The 21,082-nt window shown below is 45.0% G+C and overlaps 2 protein-coding genes across 8 annotated transcripts in view; one reads left to right on the plus strand and one right to left on the minus strand.

Moving 5' to 3' along the window:
• The first annotated feature begins 15 nt into the window (after nucleotides 1–15).
• Nucleotides 16–19,856, plus strand: TFIP11 (tuftelin interacting protein 11). 4 transcript variants are annotated; one of them, XM_065522329.1, is made up of 15 exons: nucleotides 16–95; nucleotides 311–387; nucleotides 1,287–1,363; nucleotides 2,190–2,407; nucleotides 5,574–5,727; nucleotides 6,044–6,200; nucleotides 8,499–8,626; nucleotides 10,238–10,390; nucleotides 12,328–12,855; nucleotides 12,985–13,091; nucleotides 15,063–15,231; nucleotides 15,642–15,885; nucleotides 16,830–16,972; nucleotides 17,462–17,627; nucleotides 19,416–19,856. In XM_065522329.1, exons 4-15 carry the CDS (start codon nucleotides 2,199–2,201, stop codon nucleotides 19,769–19,771), a joined length of 2,514 nt encoding a protein of 837 aa, XP_065378401.1. In that variant the 5' UTR covers nucleotides 16–95; nucleotides 311–387; nucleotides 1,287–1,363; nucleotides 2,190–2,198; the 3' UTR covers nucleotides 19,772–19,856. The 4 variants fall into 4 exon arrangements, with proteins under 4 accessions (XP_065378401.1, XP_015312850.1, XP_005567788.1 ...); XM_015457364.3 differs by having other exon boundaries at nucleotides 1,329–1,363; XM_005567731.4 differs by lacking the exon at nucleotides 1,287–1,363.
• The window catches only part of SRRD (SRR1 domain containing), a 9,051-nt gene continuing 7,135 nt past the window's right edge, over nucleotides 19,167–21,082 (minus strand). For 2 of the 4 annotated variants that reach the window (XR_012418906.1, XM_005567728.5), the window contains exons 6-7: nucleotides 20,716–20,761; nucleotides 19,167–20,323 (exon numbers count right to left, since the gene is read on the minus strand). Coding sequence is in view for 2 of the 4 variants with exons in the window: in XM_005567728.5 (XP_005567785.3) it covers nucleotides 20,114–20,323; nucleotides 20,716–20,761 (256 nt within the window). In the remaining 2 variants the exon portion in view is untranslated. Of the gene's footprint in view, nucleotides 20,420–20,715; nucleotides 20,762–21,082 lie in introns of all 4 variants that reach the window. The other 2 variants (XR_012418907.1, XM_005567729.5) reach the window with 1 other exon arrangement.

A 21,082-nucleotide genomic window follows, 5' to 3' on the forward strand; every position in this document is an offset into this window, starting at 1 on the left:
CGCCAGCCACGCTGCATCCGGGTTCTGGCGTAGGAGCGGCGGTCTTCTCGCGCGAATTGTGAAGCTGAGTTTTGGTACGCTGGACCCTCGGAGAGGTGAGCGAGGCTGGCTACGAGGGGACTCAGCGCCAGTGGGAGTAGGGGCGAAGGTTCGGGGAAGGCGAGCTGCGGTCCAAGCCTTTGGGGTGTGGGGAGGGGAATCCATTTCGTAGACAGCTCTGCCGAGGCACGGAGAGGGGCGGTGCTGCTTGGGGTCTACTGGAATTTAGGGCTTGGGTTCAGTGGACCTGAGCCTCCTTCGCCAAACCTAGACAGCAAGAGAGAGACAAGCCCGAGGCCTGACTTCTAGCTCTCCTGAGTTTGAGCCCTATGAGCAGTGGAACCTAAGGTAAGTGACTAACTTCTCTGAATCTCCTTTTTCTTATCTGAAACATGAAAACTAACGGTACCTACTTTGCAGAAGTGTCTTGATGCGGACAGTTGATAATCGGTCTCAAGCGACCAGCATGTACCTAGCATCTACTGATGAGGGCTTCATAACTTGTGACTACTCACTCAGGGCTTATTACCACCTACTATGCCCACGGAGGCAGTGGTATTATTTAACCTTATGTATTTGAGAGTCCCCACCTTTTCTGAAAACCCTTCTGTCCTAAACACTCCTGGAAGAGGTTGGGACCAGCTGCATCCAAACAGTGCACCAGTGAGTAGAAGAGGGCAGAGATAACGTTTTGCCAGAGGTGACCAGAGTTGGACACTGCCTGTGGAAGTAGTGAACTCCGTGTGCCTTAAGGCCGCTTTCAGCAAGACAAGAATCACAATTGCTCTCACCTGTTGAATGTATTATTGTGTAGTGCACCATGCTTGGCGCTTCTCGTGCATTTAATTCTCATACACTGAGTATCTGATAGAGTTGAATTTGAACTCAGGCTTCGATTTTAGCGTGCCAGATTTTAGAATCACTTTGCTAAGTTTACACCCTAGTGCCATAATAGTAATGATGATTGTGATGGTTAATACTGAGTGTTAACTTGATTGGATTAAAGGATAGGAAGTATTGATGCTGGGTGTGACTATGTGGGTGTTGCCAAAGGAGATTAACATTTGAGTCCGTGGGTGGGGAAAGGCAGACCCACCCTCAATCTGTGTGGGCATAATCTAATCAGCTGCCAGCACGGCAGGAATATAAGCAGGCAGAAAAATGTGAAAGGAGAGACTGGTCTAGCCTCCCAGCCTACATCTTTCTCCATGCTGGATGCTTCCTGCCTTCCAACATTGGACTCCAAGTTCTTCAGCTTTGGAACTTGACTGGCTCTCCTTGCTCCTCAGCCTGCAGACAGCCTATTGTGACACCTTGTGATAGTGTGAGTTAATACTTAATAAGCTCCCCTTTATATATATATGTCTATTCCATTAGTTCTCTTCCTCCAGAAAACCCTAATACAATGATTAACCTAATCATGGGACTAAAGTAGAAGCTGTCGTTTCTTGAGCACTTATTTTGAACTCATTGAATTTGCCTTATAAGCATTCTCTAAGGTTGGTATAGTAGTTTATCCCAATTTAAGAAATACAGCTGAATTTGCTCACCCAGCTACCATGAGGTAGATTCTCTATATCAATCCCTGGCCATCTGACTATTAAAATAGTGTTCATAATTACTACAGTCTTTCAGCTCATCAGAAGAAATTCATGTGAGGAAAACTGAAAATGTTGTTTCATCAAGTAATGTATTTCAAAAAGCATATTCTAAAAAAAATCACTCCTAGGACCACCAAGGATCCAGATATAATTCTTTCCTCAGTAATAGAAAAAAGAATCTGGGATCTAAGAAGATAGCCACTCATTTTCTAAGGCAATAGTGTACAAAATAACCTATTTAGTTATTTTTGTGTGGTTTGTGTATGTGTGAATATGTGTGATATTTATGATATTGGCTAGGACAAGGAAATATATACTTTTAAAGAATCATAGATGGTTGGGACTAGTATTTTGTTCACCTGTTTTAGTACTGATTGTTTTCTAAAAGTAGGTTTTTAATATTTTCTTTATTGAATAGTAATGCCAATTTTAATGGACTTTGAATTCAGAGAAAGTTCTGAAGGCAGCAAGGAATAGAGACTCACAAGGAATCCTCCTACTGCTGCCCCCAGAACTTATGGCCTGTGCCCTTTTTGTCTCTTTCTTTAGTGACTGGCCATGTCATTGTCCCACTTGTACCGGGATGGGGAAGGCCGCATTGATGATGATGATGACGAGCGGGAGAACTTTGAGATCACTGACTGGGATCTCCAGAATGAGTTCAACCCCAACCGACAGCGCCACTGGCAGACCAAGGAAGAAGCCACCTACGGGGTGTGGGCAGAGCGAGACTCGGATGATGAGAGGCCCAGCTTTGGAGGCAAACGGTACTGCCTGGCATGGGGGCTGCTTCACCTTGCTTTAGGGAAGAGGGGGAAGATGGGCAGGGAGTGGAGGAGATACCCTGATAACTATACTTGTCTCCTGGCCTTGTTGAGACTGTTAGCTGTGACATCATCTCGAGAGGTCTGGTTTCCTCTTTAGGCTAGAGTGCTGCTCTTTCACTTTTTTATTTATTTTATTTTATTCTATTTATTTATTTATTTATTTATTTGAGACACTGTTTCACTCTGTTGCCCAGGCTGGAGTGCAGTGACATAATCTTGGCTCGCTGCAACCTCCACCTTCCGGATTCAAGTGATTCTCATGCCTCAGCCTCCCCAGTAGCTGGAATTATTGGCACACGCAACCACCTCCAGCTAATTTTTGTATTATCAGTAGAGACGGGGTTTTGCCTTGTTAGCCAGGCTGGTCTTGAACTGCTGACCTCAAGTGACCCACCCGCCTCAGCCTCCCAAAGTGCTGGGATTACAGGCGTGAGCCACCATGCCTGGCCTCACTGATTTAATTATCAGTGTTTATTGAGTGATTACTATGTATTAGGCCTGTGCTTTAGACCCATTCTTGCCTTCCTGGAGCCCAGACTCTAGAAGATGGAAATAGGCATTTGAAACTTGTAACTGTGATATAGGACACGAGGGACATGAGGACATGAGGGAGAACACATTTTAGGGCATTTCACCTATTCTGAGAGGTCAAGGAAGATTTCTATGGAGAAAATTGACGCTTAAGCAAGCTGATATGACTGACAGTAGAAGGTAACTAGGGTGGTAGAAGAGGTCTTAATATGCAAAGGCCTTTGATGGGAAGCATCATGGTATCCACAAGGATATGAAAGGCTTGGGGGCTGGAGCAGAGAGGGGGAAGGGTAGCATAGTGTGTGTGATAGAGAGGGTGTGATGTGGGGCTGGGTTACGTTTTGAGAAGACCCTTTTGCTGGTGTGCTCAATAGGCATGGAGCCACAGTGGAAGACTGAGGAGGCCAAGCCAGTGGTCCCTGCGCAGGTAGTGGAGTAGTGGAGGTACTGGTCTAGGATAGTGGTGGGCAATGTGGATTCAGGCTGTGTGTCTCCTCCCCAGCACAAGGTTATATGTGCCCTGGCTGAACCTCACTCGACCAGGGTGTGCCAGGTTGGGGTTTTTTTCCTCCGATGAATGGCCCCACCTGTGGCCTCTAGGCTCCATCCTATTGAGAGTGTGCCTTTTTCTTTTTCTTTTTCTTTTTTTTTTTTTGAGATGGAGTCTCGCTGTTCCGCCAGGCTGGTGTACAGTGGTGCGATCTCGGCTCACTGCAACCTCCGCCTCCTGGGTTCAAGCGATTCTCCTGCCTCAGCCTCCTGAGTAGCTGGGACTACAGGCGCCCGCCATCATGCCCAGCTAATTTTTGTATTTTTAGGAGAAACGGGGTTTCACCATGTTGGCCAGGATGGTCTTGATCTCTTGACTTCATGATCCACCTGCCTCAGCCTCCGAAAGTGCTGGGATTACAGGCATGAGCCACCACACCCAGCTGAGAATGTGCCTTTTTCAAAGGAGGCTGGGGGAGAAAGAGTATAGAGATTAGTTCAAACTGCTCATCCACAAGGGTGTCTGAAAGTGGATGACAAATAGATCAGGGATCAAAAATTGCATAATCATAATAATAGCAGCTAACATCTCTTGGCTGCTTACTTGTTCTGGCTATTTCACAAGCCTAGATTAATTTTCTTTATGAGAAAGGTACCATTATTATTCCTATTTTACAGATTAAGTGACTGAGGCTAATGGTCATACAGCTAGGCAGAGGCTAAGCTAGAATTGGAACCTGGACCTATCTGACTCTAGAGTTGGGGATCTGAATCACTAAGTTATGTTACATTTTTAGGAATAAAGTCCCTAAATTCTGTTGTTGCCATGAGGATGTTGAATTACTAGGTTGGTCATTTTACAAGGCATCACTTTATTTGCTGTATTCCCAGGTTGTTTTTTTTTTTCTTCAAAACACAGTCTCTGTCACCCAAGCTGGAGTGTACAGTGGCATGACCTCAGCTCACTACAACCTTTGTGTCCTGGGTTCAAGTGTTTCTCATGCCTCAGCCTCCTGAGTAGCTTGGGATTACAGGCGTGCGCCACCACACCCAGCTAATTTTTTGTATTTTTATTAGAGATGGGATTTTGCCATGTTGGCCAGGCCGGTCTTGAACTCCTGGCCTCAAGCCTCCCAAACTGCTGAGATTCCAGGTGTGAGCCACTGTACCCAGCTCCAGGGTTTTTTGTTGTAATTTTTTCTTTTTTAAACCACACAGTACAAATATATCAATTTTATTTTATACAAAAAGGATCTGAGGTTAATGGCTTAATGTAAATGCTTGAAGCAGTCAGAGTTTAAATCAATATATTTCATTTTACAGAGTTAATTTCTTATTTCTTAAGGGACTTTAGTGTAATTTTCTTTTTTTCTTTTCTTTTGAGACATGGTCTTACTCTTTTGCGCAGGCTGGGGCACAGTGACATGATTATAGCTCACTGCAGCTTCAACTTCCTGGGCTCAAGCAATCCTCCCATCTCAGCTTCCCATGTAGTTGGGACCAAAGGCTTGCACAACCATGCCTGGCTAATTTTTATTTATTTTTTTATAGAGACAAAGCCTTAGTATGTTGCCCTGGCTGGAAATTTTCACATTCAATAAATTTAATGGATAGGAGCTTTTTCTGAGTTTGATTAATATAATTGTTATATGCTTTACGTTCGTATAATGTTTCAGTGGGTTTTATTTATTTATGATTATCCATCAAAATTTCTCTCTGCTCCTGTTGGATTTTTGTACTTGCAATAGTTTTCAAAACAAATGCTTTTTATGATAAATTAATTTTTTAAAATGTAGGAAAACTGTATTATCACATCATATTTTGGATTTATAATCAACCCTACATTGATGTGATAACTCTTCAGCTGTAGAGGAATATGTCAGATAAAATGTTAAATGTGACTACAGGAAGCCAAATCTGGGGTCCTTTAGATATTTTGACACATTAAAAAATGTGTTACTTTTTTAAAAAACCTTCCATGAAGTTCATTCTAAGGAGTTTTCAAGCACGTAGTTTCTGCAAAGGGATTGCTGCAGAGAGAAGAGTTATTTACCAACCCCGTGGGGCTTTGTTTCTGTGCCTGCAGGGCCCGTGACTACTCTGCGCCGGTCAACTTCATCAGTGCAGGACTCAAGAAAGGGGCAGCGGAGGAGGCAGAGTTGGAAGATTCTGATGATGAAGAGAGACCTGTTAAGCAGGACGACTTTCCTAAGGATTTTGGACCAAGGAAGTTAAAAACGGTAGAGTCTTTATTGCAGGATTGTGACTCCAGTAATATCCTTCAAATGTCATTGTGGCCCAAGCATTTTCTAGCCAGGGAGAAACTTATCTGGAATGCATTTTGTGAGTATCTCCTTTTGGTGGCAGGCTTCTGTGAGTTGTGAAGTGCGTAGTGTAGTCTCTTCCTTCCTGACACGTATCACACACATTTTTGGTTCTTGTGACCCTTTTCATAGTGCTGTGTAACTTAGACCATTTTCCTGTTGGCCAAGCTTTCTTAGATTTTTCTTCTTTTTGTTTTTCCATTAACTAAGCTTTGATTTTTCTTCTTTGCAGGGTGGCAATTTTAAGCCCAGCCAGAAAGGTTTTGCAGGAGGAACCAAATCTTTCATGGACTTCGGCAGCTGGGAAAGACACACAAAAGGAATTGGACAGAAGCTTCTTCAGAAGATGGGCTACGTCCCTGGACGGGGCCTCGGGAAGAATGCACAAGGTATTGCACTTTTGTCGTCTTGCGTGATGGAGGGCAGGCAGAGGAAAGGAGAGGGGCATTGGGAGAGGAGGTTTGCTTTTCCCTTTTAAAAGCACTTTCTCTCTCTAGCCTGGTTTGCCAGCACAAGACATTTGCACTCCTAAGCTACCTTGCTTTATCAAAGCTCAAGTTAAACAAGTAATTGTTTCAACAAGAAGAAAAGGGTTAGGGTGTAAAATAGGCTGCAAACAGGTTGGAGACAGGCTTTTTTTCTGGTCCTGACCAGCTACTCAGGAGGCTGAGGCAGGGGAATCGCTTGAACCCAGGAGGTGGGGGTTGCGGTGAGCCCAGATCACACCACTGCACTCCAGCCTGGGCAATAGAGTGAGACTCAGTCTCTAAATAAATAAATAAATAAATAAATAGAATAAATAAAGACAAAAATGAATTAGTTGCTAATATTTAAAAAACAGACAATTTCACCTAAAATTCTAGATTTTGCCTGGCAGTAGTTAGTTGAGGCAAGTGAGAGCTGCTCCTGGGACAATGGACATGGTCTTCTCTTGGAGGCAGTCTCCACGGCCCCCTGTTGTCTTCCACCCCAACCCACAGGAACTTTTGTTGGTCCTGAAGTCATTTGAGTTTGCCATCCCTACTCACAAGGGTTTTAGTTTTGCAGAAACGGTTATTTGTCCTTCAGGAATATCAGTAAAACATTGTGTGTAGCTTTTTTAATAATTAGAGCCATATGGCTGTAAAATTGGCTGAGCAAATCCTTCATTGGTTACTTCCATCTTCGTCTAGTAGCCCAGTCTCCTCCTGTCTTCTCATGGCCAGCCTCACTGAGACACAGCCCCTGTCACACTCTTATCTTCTTGAGACCAAAGCCTCTCAAACCAAACACTTGGATTCTTCCTACAAGAACATTTCCCCTTCTCTTGAGCTATATCCTATGCATGATTGCCAAGTAGATATAATCAAATGTGTCTTCCATATTCAAATTTGAGTCTCTAAATAATAATAATATTATTTTTTGAGACACAGTTTCACTCTTGTCGCTCAGACTGGAGTTCTATGGCACGATCTTGACTCACCTGCAACCGCTGCCTCCTGGTTCAAGCGATTTTCCTGCCTCAGCCTCCCGAGTAGCAGGGATTACAGGCAGCCGCCACCACACCCAGCTAATTTTTGTATTTTTGGTAGAGACGGGGTTTTACCATGTTGGCCAGGCTGGTCTCAAACTCCTGACCTCAAGTGATCCACCCTCCTTGGCCTCCCAAAGTGCTGGGATTATAGGTGTGAGCCACTGCGCCCGGCCTCTAAATAATTATTAAAATGAAATCCAGGTTATGTGTTGAAAACATTAGGTACATGAAAAATACATGAACTTAAGCAAGGATACGCTGAATGAGAATGAGGGGACAGCTTTTTTCCTTTTTTTGATACAAGGTCTCACTCTGTTACCTAGGGTGGAGTGCAGTGGCATGGCATGATCATAGCCTACTGCAGTCTCAACCTCCTGGGCTCAAGCCTGCCGAGTAGCTGGGACGACAGGCACACTCTGCTATGCCTGGCTAATTTTTTCTTTTTTTGTAGATGGGGTCTTACTATGTTGCCCAGGCTGGTTCAAGACCTTGGCCTCCCAAAGTGCTAGGATTACAAGCATGAGCCACCATGCCTGGCCCAGGGATAGCTCTTATTTGAGACTTCAACTGTACTAAATGGAAGGGAGGCAGGGATGGAAAATTTGGAGGGGGGGGCAACATCTTCATTGAAATGTTGTGGTCCTATTCGTAAACTCTTTTATGAGAAAAGCAACATTTATTTCTAGGGCTTAAACTTGTTATAAAAAAGTTAAACATAGGAGATAGGAACTCCTAAGTAAAATACATGAGGAGTCTTATATTAAATTACAGCTTCACTTCAGTCAGAGTCAATATAGTATCTGAATTATTGCATTTTCCCTAATAGAGGCTTCCAAAGAAGTGAAGTGTAGAATTTAGTATGCTGGAGTTCTCGGTTATAAATGTAGTGTTCTGTTTTCTTGTCCACTGAAACAATCCAAGTAGAAATGGAAATCTATTTGGGATATAAATAAACCAGTCAGCAGACTGTCCTGTGGTAGCATAAATGCTCATAAGTTTCAAATCACAAGGGACAAGAGTAGTGTTCTGAGGGCAGAGAATAGCTCTCCTTGAGTACCGTGTTATTTTGTGGAAGGAGCAAGAAACTGTCATTTCACTGAGTGGCTGATTCACATACATGAATTGCTGTGATCATAAGACTGTCTTTTTTTTATCTTTTGCTGAAATTCCTCAGGTATCATTAACCCAATCGAAGCCAAGCAGAGAAAGGGAAAAGGTGCTGTGGGGGCTTATGGATCCGAGCGCACCACGCAGTCAATGCAAGACTTCCCTGTGGTTGACTCAGAGGAAGAAGCTGAAGAGGTAACTGGAAGTCAGGAGACATGGGTGGGTGGTGTCCTGTCCATTTCTAATGGCTGTTCATTTATCCCTTCATTCTGTTAGTCCTCAGATGTTTATTGTACACGTACCATATGCCAGGTGCTGGGCTGAAGGCTAGGTGCACCATGATGAGAGGGCGCACGGTGGACAGAGAGTAAACAAGCAGCTATGGTGTGGAAGTGGCAGTTGAAATGGCAGAAGGTGCTAGGACCTGCCTAGACAGAAAATAAGGTTGGGGGTTGGGAGGTGGTGTTGACCTACTTTTATAAATAGGCTGGTCAGGGAAACCTTTGAGGAAAGGAAACATTTCAGTTGAGACTTGGCAGAAGGGTGAGCTGAGAAGCCTGAGGACACTGAGAGGCTCTGAGCTTGCCGGTTAAGAAACCATAAAGGAAGCCGTTGTGGTGGGAGGGTGGTACACAAAGCAGAGGGGAAGGAAGTGCATTCAGAGGGGTAGGCGGGCCACAAGATGGGCCTTGACAGCCATTTTTAGGTGCTTGGGTTTCATCCCAAGTGCAGCAGGGAGCCATCTGCTGGCAGCTGTGTGTCCCTTTTCCCCAGTGATAGAAGGGGCCAGCTTTGTTGATTGAAGTATTACTCTTTTCCCATTTGAATCTATGGGGGAAAGCAGGATGCTGCAAAGAAACACGTTACTCTTCTTGTCACTGACCTTTTGATGACACAGTCATTTGATAATGTGGGATTGACCGCTCTGAGTCAGGGGTTCTCAGACTTAGAAGCCTACAGGTGCCAGGCACACCACAGAAGCAAGTAAGATGAGCCAGATGCTAGACAATAAAGAGTGGTGGGGACTGTGGCACAGAGGTGAGGCCTTAGCCTGTCTAGAAGGTAAATCTTTATTCAGCTCTAGGTGATTGTTGCTTATGAGGATGTGGGCTTAGTATTGCCTGATCCTCTGATTTTCCCAAAGTAGCCAGATGTGTAGATACTTTTAGAGAAAAAAATGACAAGTCTTAACCAGTATGAGAAAAACATAATGACAACTCCAAAACCAACTTCTGTGGGCTGGATTCCACTACCATCATGCTAAGAAAGTTTACAAATTTGCGTTGGGCCGCATTCAAAGCCGTCCTGGGCTGCGGGTTGGACAAGCTTGCCGTAGCTCCTCCTGTAGCTACGGCAGGTACATTTTGCAGACCCTGATTATAAGAGATACCTTTGCTTTGAGAGTTAGGACCTGCTTATTTATCTTCATTTTAAAGTGAGAAACAAGATATTGTGTACTTAAAAAATCGTTTACATTGCATTTCTAAGTTTTACATGAGGTACATTTAAACTAGTATAGTGCCTGCCCATAGTAGATGCTCAATACATGTTGTTTCCTTTATTTTTGTTTCTCCCTCCCGTCTGGTGCACCTGCCTTCTGAACCTCATTATTTGTAAGAGGGTAAATGGGGTCAAGGAGTTATCATTAGATAGTTTTGGTGTCATGCAGGTGCATCCTTTCCTTCCTTCATATAGAACCTGGAAATAAATCTAAGACAGTGAATGGTGACATCTGTTAATGGTCTTAGCTGTCTCACCTGTTGTAAAAAGTGGTTTGCTGCATCTGACTGTATCCTTCTGGTTCAGGAGTTTCAGAAGGAGCTGAGCCAGTGGAGGAAAGACCCAAGTGGAAGCAAGAAGAAGCCCAAATACTCTTACAAGACCGTGGAAGAGTTGAAGGCCAAGGGCAGGATTAGCAAGAAGCTCACTGCTCCCCAGAAGGAGCTTTCTCAAGTCAAGGTATGGGGACCTTTGGACACTTGGTACAGGAGCCACACCCCAGAATTAATCACTGAACATGTTCTAGGGTTTTTTGGATCTTCTAGGTAGGCTTTTTTTTTTTTCTTATACCTTGCTTTTCTCACTTATTTTATAGGAGTGTAATGAATACTATTAATATCATGTTCCTATTCATTACACTCCCATATTTAGTAATAGTTACCAAGTTCCTTCTCTGCCAGGCACTCTTCACGGCACTACACTGGTAAACCAAATGATGTTCCTGTGTTTCTGGAGCTTACATCAGTGAATTCAGTAACATTCTTATTATTAAAAACTCACTGTGAAGATTTATAATGAGTGCAGAATTCTAGAGGGTGGCTGTCCTATATTGCTTGATCCTACCTCCGTTGTTAGGCATTTAGCTTTTATCTGGTTTAGTTTGGATTTTTGACTGGTTAGTTTGTATATAAAACTTCGTCTTTGTTTGAGACATTTTTTTAAGGATAGAGATGTACATGTGCAATCACCATGTTAAATACAAAAGTACTTAAGGCATTCAAATACTCAGAAGGTTGTATTAACTCTGTCTGACCAGGAGGGCAGGAGAGAGTTCCCAGGGCTCCTTAGTCAGCATTGAGTATTTTCTTTTTTTAAGATACATTCAATTTTCACTCACTGTTACGTGCATATAGTGTATTACGTTTTCCATTACTTTTCCAAGTAGTCAAAGAACAATGGTGACAGTTGCCTGTTGTCATTTGCTGTAGGATATATAGTGTGTCATAGACCTCAAAGCCTTTAGTGGGGTTCTCAAACGTGTGCTGTTATATTATCTGGACGACCTGATAAGAAATACGGGCGTCTAGGTGCCTCCCAGGAATTTTGAGTCTAAACTGAACCTCAAGACTTTTTTTTTTTTTCCTCCTCCAGTGATTCTAATGCTGGTGGTTCATGGATCACACACTTACTTAAAAAGTGGTGATGAATCATTCTGCTTCAGAAGTGCAGTCCATATTCACATTTCCTGTTTTCCTAAAATATTGGAATTAGCTCATTGCCTAGGTTGCCTTTGTTCAATTAGCCTTTTGTATGTTTTATTTTGTTTTAAAATTAAAAGCCTGGGCGCGGTGGCTCACACCTGTAATTCCAGCACTTTGGGAGGCCAAGGCGGATGGATCAGGAGGTCAGGAGATCGAGACCTTCCTGGCTAACACAGTGAAACCCCGTCTCTACTAAAAATACAAAAAATTAGCCGGGCGTGGTGGCGGGCGCCTGTAGTCCCAGCTATTCGGGAGGCTGAGGCAGGAGAATGGCATGAACCCGGGAGGCGGAGCTTGCAGTGAGCTGAGATCGTGCCACTGTACTCCAGCCTGGGCACCAGAGCAAGACTGCATCTCAAAAAATAAAGTTTAAAAAATTAAATTAAAAAAACAACTGTTATTATAATAGCAGTGTGTAGTACATTTTAGAAAGTTAGGAAATGGGGAGAAATATAGGAAATATTTTCCATCCTTCCAAGATTACCAAATGTTAACATCTTGTTATACATCCTAGATCTTTTTCTATGCTTATGTGCATTTTTTAAATCAAAATGTGATATTCTGATTGTGTTACCTTCTTTGATCAGTACAGCTTCTACCTTTCCATTAAAATAAATTTTCACATCTACTAATACTCAGTCCCTATTTAAATTTCATGTTTCCCTAAAAAGTCTTCTCCATCTGGCTTGCTCAAAGTGATCCAACCTAGAACTGCTTGCTGCATCTGATTTTGTCCCTGGAGTCTCCTTTAGGCTAGGACAGTGCGGATCCCACTTTACAACACTGCCCTTCTCCAGCTCTGTTGAATAATGTGGTTTCTACACACTTCCCTGTCATGGGGCCTTCCCCTGGGCTTAGCTGTGTGTTTAACAGTGCCGCAGTGGTGTTAACCTTCGTCCTTCTACGTTTTCCAAGGTCATAGACATGACAGGCCGGGAGCAAAAGGTCTACTACAGCTACAGTCAGATCAGCCACAAGCACAACGTTCCCGATGATGGGCTGCCGCTGCAGTCCCAACAGCTGCCACAGTCTGGCAAAGAGGCCAAGGCCCCAGGCTTTGCGCTGCCCGAGCTGGAGCACAACCTGCAGCTGCTCATTGACCTCACGGAGCAGGAGATCATCCAGAATGACCGGCAGCTACAGTATGAGCGGGACATGGTGGTCAACCTCTTCCACGAGCTGGAGAAGATGACCGAGGTCCTGGACCATGAGGAGCGGGTCATCTCCAACCTCAGCAAGGTCCTGGAGATGGTGGAGGAGTGCGAGCGGCGGATGCAGCCCGACTGCAGCAACCCCCTCACCCTGGACGAGTGTGCCCGCATCTTCGAAACCCTGCAGGACAAGTACTATGAGGAGTACAGGATGTCCGACCGTGTGGACCTCGCCGTGGCCATCGTCTATCCACTCATGAAGGAGTACTTCAAGGAGTGGGATCCCCTCAAAGTGAGTTGTTGGGAAAATCAACTTATCCCTGCCTCTTGGTTGGGCTTACCCTTGCTTGATGAGTTGGTCCAGTGGGCAGGGAGGGCTGGAAAGCCTGCTGCCCCTCAGCTACTCTGCCTTTCTCCTCAGGACTGCACTTACGGCACCGAGATAATCTCCAAGTGGAAAAGCCTCCTGGAGAATGACCAGCTCTTGTCTCACGGCGGACAGGACCTCTCGGCAGATGCCTTTCACAGGTACCACAGGGCAGGGCTCTGTGCTCCAGCTCCTTTCTGCTGGGGGGTTGGGAAGGACTGCTGAAGGTGGGGGAAGGCAGCAGTGCTAGCCTTGATTAATTCTCTGCTCATGCTGATACCGCTTTAGGAATTTAAATTCATTTGGCCATGAATTTATTTTATTTTTTATTTTATTTTTTTTGAAATGTTTTATTTCCACAGGGTTTTGGGGAACAAGTAGTATTTGGTTACATGAGTAAGTTCTTTGGTGGTGATTCGTGAGATTTTGGTGTACCCATCTCCTGAGCAGTATACATTGAACCCAATTTGTAGTCTTTTTTTTGTGAGACGGAGTTTTACTCTTTCGCCACGCTAGAGTGCAGTGGTGTGATCTCAGCTCACTACAACCTCCAGCTGCCTGGTTCAAGCAATTCTGCCTCAGCCTCCCGAGTAGCTGGGATCACAGGCACGCACCACCACACCCAGCTAATGTTTGTATTTTTAGTAGAGACAGGGTTTCACCATGTTGGCCAGGATGATCTCCATCCCCTGATCTCGTGATCCACCCGCCTTGGCCTCCCAAAGTGCTGGGATTACAGGCGTGAGCCACCGTGCCTGGCTTAATTTGTAGTCTTTTATCCCGCACCCCGTTCACCCTTTCCCCAAGTCCCCAAAGTCCATTGTGTCATTCTTACGCCTTTGCATCCTCATAGCTTAGCTTCCGCTTATGAGTGAAAACACAAGATGTTTGGTTTTCCATTCTTGAGTTACTTCACTTAGAATAGTAGTCTCCAATTCCAACCAGGTTGCTGCGAATGCCATTAATTCATTCCTTTTTATGGCTGAGTCATATTCCATTATATATATATGTACCAGTTTCTTTATCTACTTGTTGATTGGTGGGCATTTGGGTTGGTTCCACATTTTTGCAGTTGTGAATTGTGCTACTGTAAACTTGTGTGAGCAAATATCTTTTTCATAAAATGACTTCTTTTGTGTTTTTTTTTTTGAGATGAAGTCTCGCTTTGTCGCCAGGCTGGAGTACAGTGGCGTGATCTTGGCTCACTGCAACCTCTGCCTCCGGGGTTCAAGCAATTCTCCTGCCTCAGCCTCCCAAGTAGCTGGGACTACGGGCATGCACCACCACGCCCAGCTAACTTTTGTATTTTTAGTAGACACAGGGTTTCACCATGATGGCCAGGATAGTCTCAATCTCTTGACCTCATGATCCGCCTGCCTTGGCCTCCCAAAGTGCTGGGTTTACAGGCGTGAGCCACCGCACCCAGCCATGACTTCTTTTCTTCTGGGTAGATACCCAGTAGTGGGATTGCTGGATCAAATGGTGGTTGTACTTTTAGTTTTCTAAGGAATCTCCACACTGTTTTCCATAGTGGTTGTACAATTACATTTGGCCATGAATTCAGCTGACACTTGTCAAATGTCTGTTGAATATCATGCTTGTGCTAGGTGCTGGGCTTACCCTAGTACAGCAGACAGCCTCTGTCTTTAGTACAGCAGAAAAGGCAGATGGGAAATAAGGTAGTGAACAAATAAAGGCAGGATGCACACCAGGTACAGCGATAGAAAACTGCAGGAGCGACCTCCTTGGAATGGGGGTTAGGACAGAGGTCTTAGAGGAGGTGACATTGAAACTGTGATCAGAGGGTGAGAGATGTCAGCTCATGAATAGAAGCCTATAGGTGGGAAAGCACTTGATACCTAGGAAGAGACCCTTGTGACCCTAAAGCAGCTCTGCCAGGTGGGCGGGCACTGCCTACGAGACCAAGGCCTCAGTTCGAGAGGAGAGTCACGAGAACAAGGAAGAAGCAGGCTCAGGTCTGGCCAGCATGGTGACTGGCCTGATGGTTTCCTCTGATCGGATTTCCATGCTGTTGCATTTTTATTTCTGATTCTAGAGAGGTGGGCGGTGGTGGTGTTCTTTGAAACCAATCAGTGTAATTAACCAGCCTGTCCTCTGCCTTTCTCCCATAGGTTGATATGGGAAGTCTGGATGCCTTTTGTTCGAAATATTGTCACTCAGTGGCAGCCAAGGAACTGTGACCCGATGGTGGACTTTTTGGATAGTTGGGTGCACATCATTCCTGTGTGGATCTTAGATAACATACTGGACCAACTCATCTTCCCCAAGCTGCAAAAGGAGGTGGGGTGAGAGTCACAGGAACAACTGTCATCACTAACTACAGGGACTTGTTCAGTCTATGTCTTCATTATCTCAGTGCTGTTAAAATGCCTGGAATTAACAGAATTTGTCAACACAACTGTTGACCTAGAGTGTTAATTCCAGCCTTTTTCTCAGCACTTTTCCCCCCAAGCCACCCTCAGGAGGGAATTCATTTTCTTGATTTCTTCACTAAAATTAGAATTATGCTATTTCTGAGAGGTAATCAAATGAATGGGCATATTTGTTTGGCGATGTACAAAGGACCATGGGCCTTGGAGAGCATGGGGCCTCCTCCAGGGGCAGCTCTTGCCTTTAACCACACGGGTGTTATGTGACTGCCCAATAGGCGACATGAACTGTTTCTTCTGTTTCTTCTCCCCACATTGCAGGTGGAAAACTGGAACCCGCTCACAGACACTGTTCCCATCCACTCTTGGATCCACCCATGGTTGCCCCTTATGCAGGCACGGCTGGAGCCGCTCTATTCCCCCATCCGTAGCAAGCTGTCCAGTGCCCTGCAGAAGTGGCACCCCAGTGACTCCTCTGCCAAGCTTATCCTCCAGCCCTGGAAGGATGTCTTCACTCCTGGCTCCTGGGAAGCATTCATGGTCAAAAACATAGTGCCCAAGCTGGGTAAGGATATGGGGAAAATGCAGTCCAAGCCCAGCAGCTTTGGTGCCCTGGTTTCTTGGTCAGTGGTGATTTAAAGCATAGCCTTTGTATTCATGAAAGTGCTTAGTACACAATATTCCTTGCTGTTCAGAGGCTGAACATAAATGTAACTTGGGTCCTTTCCGCTGTTTGTTTACAACAGCGACTAATAGTTGACAGTAACAACATCGGACTCTGTGCCTTGTGGTTTTCCTGATTGGCTTTGGCTTCTGGTAACAGGACAGCCATTGGAGTTCTGAAATTTTTGTGGTATTTTATTCTAAATTATTAGGGAGTTATTTCTGGTTTAGCAAAAAAAAAAAACATATATATATATATATATATATTTTTTTTTAAGAATTGCTATGTCAGGAGCTTAAATTTGACCTTTAAAGCAGATTAAAGCCTGAGCAACATGGTTAAACCCCATCTCTACCAAAAATACAAAAACTAGCCAGGTGTGGTGGCATGTGCCTGTGGTCCCAGCTACTAGGGAGGATGGCTTGAACCTGGGAGGCAGAGGTTGCAGTGAGCTGAGATCTGCCATTGCACTCCAGCCTGGGCAACGGTGAGACCCTGTCTCAAAAAAAAAAAAAAAAAAAAACCGCCAGGAGCCGTGACTCATGCCTGTAATCCCAGCACTTTGGGAGGCTGAGGTGGCAGATCACCTGAGATCAGGAGTTTGAGACCAGCCTGGGCAACATGGCAAAACCCTGTCTCTAATAAAAACACAAAAATTAGCCGGCCGCGGTGGTGCACACCTGTACTCCCAGCTACTTAGGAGGCTGAGGCACAAGAGTCACTTGAACCCAGGAGGTGGAGGTTGTTGTGACCTGAGAGGAAAACGGACATTATCTTTGCTCTTTGTGCTTCTGTGGCTTTGCCAGTACTAAAGCTGTGCCTTATAGACCGGGTTTCTCTTCCAGGGATGTGTCTTGGTGAGCTAGTCATTAACCCCCACCAGCAGCACATGGATGCATTCTATTGGGTGATCGACTGGGAAGGGATGATCTCTGTCTCTAGTCTGGTGGGACTTCTTGAAAAGCACTTCTTCCCCAAGTGGCTTCAGGTACACTGTTTTGCTTGGCTTTCTGGGGGAGGGAACTGGGTGGGGATTAAGTTAATTTTCTGCCGAGGCCTGACTGTAGGTACAATTCCATAATAAAAATGAATTACATGGTAGGGTAGGAATGAGTTAGGTCATCTTAATAGTGGCCACCATTTATTGGACATTTGCTACGTATCAGAAGCTGTTCCAAGCACTTTATTTGCTTTATCTCAGCTCCTCGCAGCAACCCTATGGGGTAGGGGCTATGGTATCCCTGTTGTGTAGACATGGAAGCGGAGCTCAGAGAGTTTACATGCAAGGGCACTTTAGCTACCAGGCTGACTCCAAAATCCATATTCGTAAGTCCTAGACTGTTTAGCTACTATAAATCCCTGTAAAGTGGTGTCACTAGCCTGCAGGACCAGGATCAAAACAAAACAAATGGCCCCTTCGGAAATCTTGCCTTCATTTGTTGCCACCATGGATGCAAGTAATTTTTCTTTTTGGCAGGTGCTGTGCTCTTGGCTCAGTAACAGCCCAAATTATGAGGAGATCACCAAGTGGTACCTGGGTTGGAAGTCTATGTTCTCAGACCAAGTGCTGGCACATCCATCTGTCAAGGACAAATTTAACGAGGCACTTGATATCATGAACCGGGCGGTGTCCTCCAATGTTGGTAAGTGAGGATTCCCATTTTGGATGTCCTGGCCCTGAGTTTCAGATTTTACACATGTAAATGACACAGAATCAGAGTTTTCTGGTTCCTGTAGGCAGCCTAAACCTTAGGTCGTACTTTTGCCCATAGCAACAGCCTCTCACCCTGCTGATTGGGGTACATGGTCAGCTGGCACCCACTGCCCAGGTCTACCATGACTGAGAGGGGCATCTTCCCTAAGGAGACTGACTTAAGCTGGATTCAGATGTCAGTCTAACCCCAGGCCCCACCCTCTTAACCACTGTGCTGTGTGGCCTTTTAAGGCTCATTCAGCCCTGAACCCGCTGCCCAGGTCACACATCTTACAGTGTGGAGTTGGGTACACGGTCTTACACTTGGTGATTGCTCAGCCTTCATCAGCCCCATTTGACCTGTTAAACAGTAAGATCTACTTCATAGGCTAAAAGGGGGATTGAGTTCATGCTTGTTTGCAGCCTTCAATAGGTGGTGTCTGTGTTGTCAAAAACCGGCAGTTCACTCTTCATGTACTATATCTATTCCCAAGTTCTAGGCAAGTCATTCTGCCTAGATCATAAGTAAATGAAAGTATGTTTATGTTTCTACATTTGGGAGCCTATTTCAACCAGTCGTGTGCTCCAGTGTTGCTCATTAGCCGATTCACAGCATTGAAATGGGATCATCTAGTCTGTTTCACAGATAAGCCCAGTGAAGCTAAGAGCCTGTTCAAGGTCACATAGTTAAAGGGTGGCAGTTAGAACTAGAATTTCTATTTCCTGAGTCTTTAATTCTTGTTATTTAATAGTTAGCCTAGGCCAGGCGCCGTGGCTCATGCCTCTAATCCCAACACTATGGGAGGCCGAGGCGGGTCAATCACGAGGTCAGGAGTTCGAGACCAGCCTGAACAACATGGTGAAACCCCATCTGTACTAAAAATGCAGAAATTAGCCGGGCGTGGTGGCACATGCCTGTAACACCAGCTACTCAGGAGGCTGAGGCAGAAGAATCACTTGAACCTGGGAGGCGGAGGTTGTAGTGAGTGGTGGAGATCACAAGCACTGCATTCCAGCCTAGGCGACAAGAGAGAGACTCGGTCTCAAAAAAAAAAAAAAAAGAAAAGAAAAGAAAAAAAGAAAAAATAGCCTATTCTGTGAAAACAGAGATTAAGTAATAAGGCAAATATACTTCTCTGCTTCCGTAATTATCAAGTTCTTTCTAAAAACTCTTCCTTAGCTACCCCTGGCCTCATGTTTCCAAAACTCTTCCCTGTATATACCCCTCAGTGAGCACTTAGCATTTATGGTCTTGTATTATCCTTAAACACCAATTTCAGCTCCTCAAATATACGTGAACTCCTTTCAGGATGTGGGGCCTGTGTGGGTAGGTTAAAAATAAAGCCAGTGTGGGCCTATATTTTCAAGGTACTAAAAGCTGCCTCTTTGGTGGTATGAAGTGGAAACTCTACAGGGCAAGGTGGAAACAGGAGAGTGGCTGAGGACTCTGCTGTTTCCAGCTCTGAAAGAAGAAATCCCTTGCAGATACTTCATTTTTAAATGTTGAATATTTAATAATCTCTTTGGTTACTAGATACTAGCCAGAAACCTTCTGAACAGTTTTTATGTGATACTGGCCAGTTGTCTAAACTTCCTCCAAAGTTGTATCTTTGAGGCAGAACTGCCCTTCAGTGAGTCACAAGCACTCTGGCACACCCAGACCTGGGCCAAGTCAGCGTCAACTTCCATACACCTGGAAACACCTCTCCTCACTGCCCTGTCCTCCTGTATCTCTCAGGTGCCTACATGCAGCCAGGCGCGCGGGAGAACATTGCCTATCTCACCCACACGGAGCGGAGGAAGGACTTCCAGTACGAGGCCATGCAGGAGAGGCGGGAGGCTGAGAACATGGCCCAGAGGGGCATTGGCGTGGCCGCCAGCTCTGTGCCCATGAACTTTAAGGACCTCATTGAGACCAAGGCTGAGGAGCACAACATTGTCTTCATGCCCGTCATTGGGAAGCGACACGAAGGGAAGCAGCTCTACACCTTTGGCCGCATTGTGATCTACATCGACCGGGGAGTGGTCTTTGTCCAGGGCGAGAAGACATGGGTGCCCACCTCACTGCAGAGCCTGATCGACATGGCCAAGTGAACTGTGGCAGGCCCAGAGCCAGCCAGAGACTTGCCCCTGAGAGGGATGTGTTGTGAATAAACGGTATTTTAGATCACCTTCAAAAGCGTAACTTCTTTACTCGGGAGCTACTCCACATTGGGCCAGGTCACGAGGGAAGCATGTAAAGCGGGACAATGCCACTTAGCAGTGCAGGAATCTTTATACCAAGTCCTCATGGGGGGTATCGTCCTCAAAACAAGACAGCCAAGTTGATGTTCTTTCCTGGCAAAGGAGTTCTCTGTAGTTCCTCCATGGCAGCCTTCCCTTTAGTCTCCCGTGGCAGCTTCTACCTCAGCCAACACTGAGTACCTCACAGTGAGTTCAGTCAGTAGTGGAAGGATCTTCTGTCTTGTTCCTGATGATTTCAAGGTCCTCACAGTCCTGATAATCTGGTTCTTCCTGAAACTCCCAAATATCTGTGGAGAGCTGTTCTAGCTTTTGCATGGGGAACCAGTGGACAGAGGTGTCATTAAATATGTCCATGTATTGTGAAGTCTGAGGAAACTCAAGCTCCTCCAGTCCTTTTAAAATCTGAGCAGAAAAATTCAAGTGTGAAAACTTTAGCTAGTCACAGTAATCCCCACTCTTCTGGGAGAAATTTCCATTTTACTTGTCATCCCCACTTTCCTTTTTAAAAAAATAACAAATAGGATATTTCAGTTTAAATGCTTTTGCACAATGAATTGGGCACCCCAAGGACAGTGGGTATCATGGACTGTGACACTGAGAATAAAAATAAAGGAAATAAGGAAAAAACAGAGATGCATTAAAGAGTCATAGCTTTCTGGAACACAGACCCATGGAGAGAGCTGACAGTACACTAGCGCCACTTAGCCCCTGAGTTTCCTCCTACGCCTGTAAAGATAGAATTCTTCACAGTTTCACACCCTTTTCCATCCCAGCCCCTTTATTCAGATAGATACCTTTGCAATGTAGGGATAATTTTTCTGCAGAATCCTTGCCAACAGCCTAGAAATTAAAAAAAAAAAAAAAAAAAAAAACATGATTAGGAGGTATGAGGATAGTTTCATTCAACTTAAGACACAGAAGGGCAAGACGATTGAAGTATAGGAAGAATTCAGGAAAAAACTCGAGATGTGGAGTAAACCAGTTAAATAGTTGAAAATGCGGGCCAGGCGCGGGTAATCCCAGCACTTCGGGAGACTGAGGCGGGGCGGATCATTTGGGGTCAGGAGTTCAAGACCAGCCTGGTCAACATGGTAAAACCCCATCTCTACTAAAAATATAAAAATTAGCCGGGTGTCCTGGTGCACATCTGTAATCCCAGCT

Source organism: Macaca fascicularis, chromosome 10, assembly GCF_037993035.2.
Source record: "Macaca fascicularis isolate 582-1 chromosome 10, T2T-MFA8v1.1".
Lineage (NCBI taxonomy): Eukaryota > Metazoa > Chordata > Mammalia > Primates > Cercopithecidae > Macaca > Macaca fascicularis.

Excerpts from the sequence above, each read along its gene's own strand:
- TFIP11 (XM_065522329.1), top strand. The coding sequence starts at position 2,199 with ATGTCATTGTCCCACTTGTACCGGGATGGGGAAGGCCGCATTGATGAT. Across the intron at positions 5,728-6,043 it reads GACCAAGGAAGTTAAAAACG|GGTGGCAATTTTAAGCCCAG; the intron begins GTAGAGTCTTTA and ends TCTTCTTTGCAG. Across the intron at positions 15,232-15,641 it reads TCCCCAAGCTGCAAAAGGAG|GTGGAAAACTGGAACCCGCT; the intron begins GTGGGGTGAGAG and ends CCCACATTGCAG.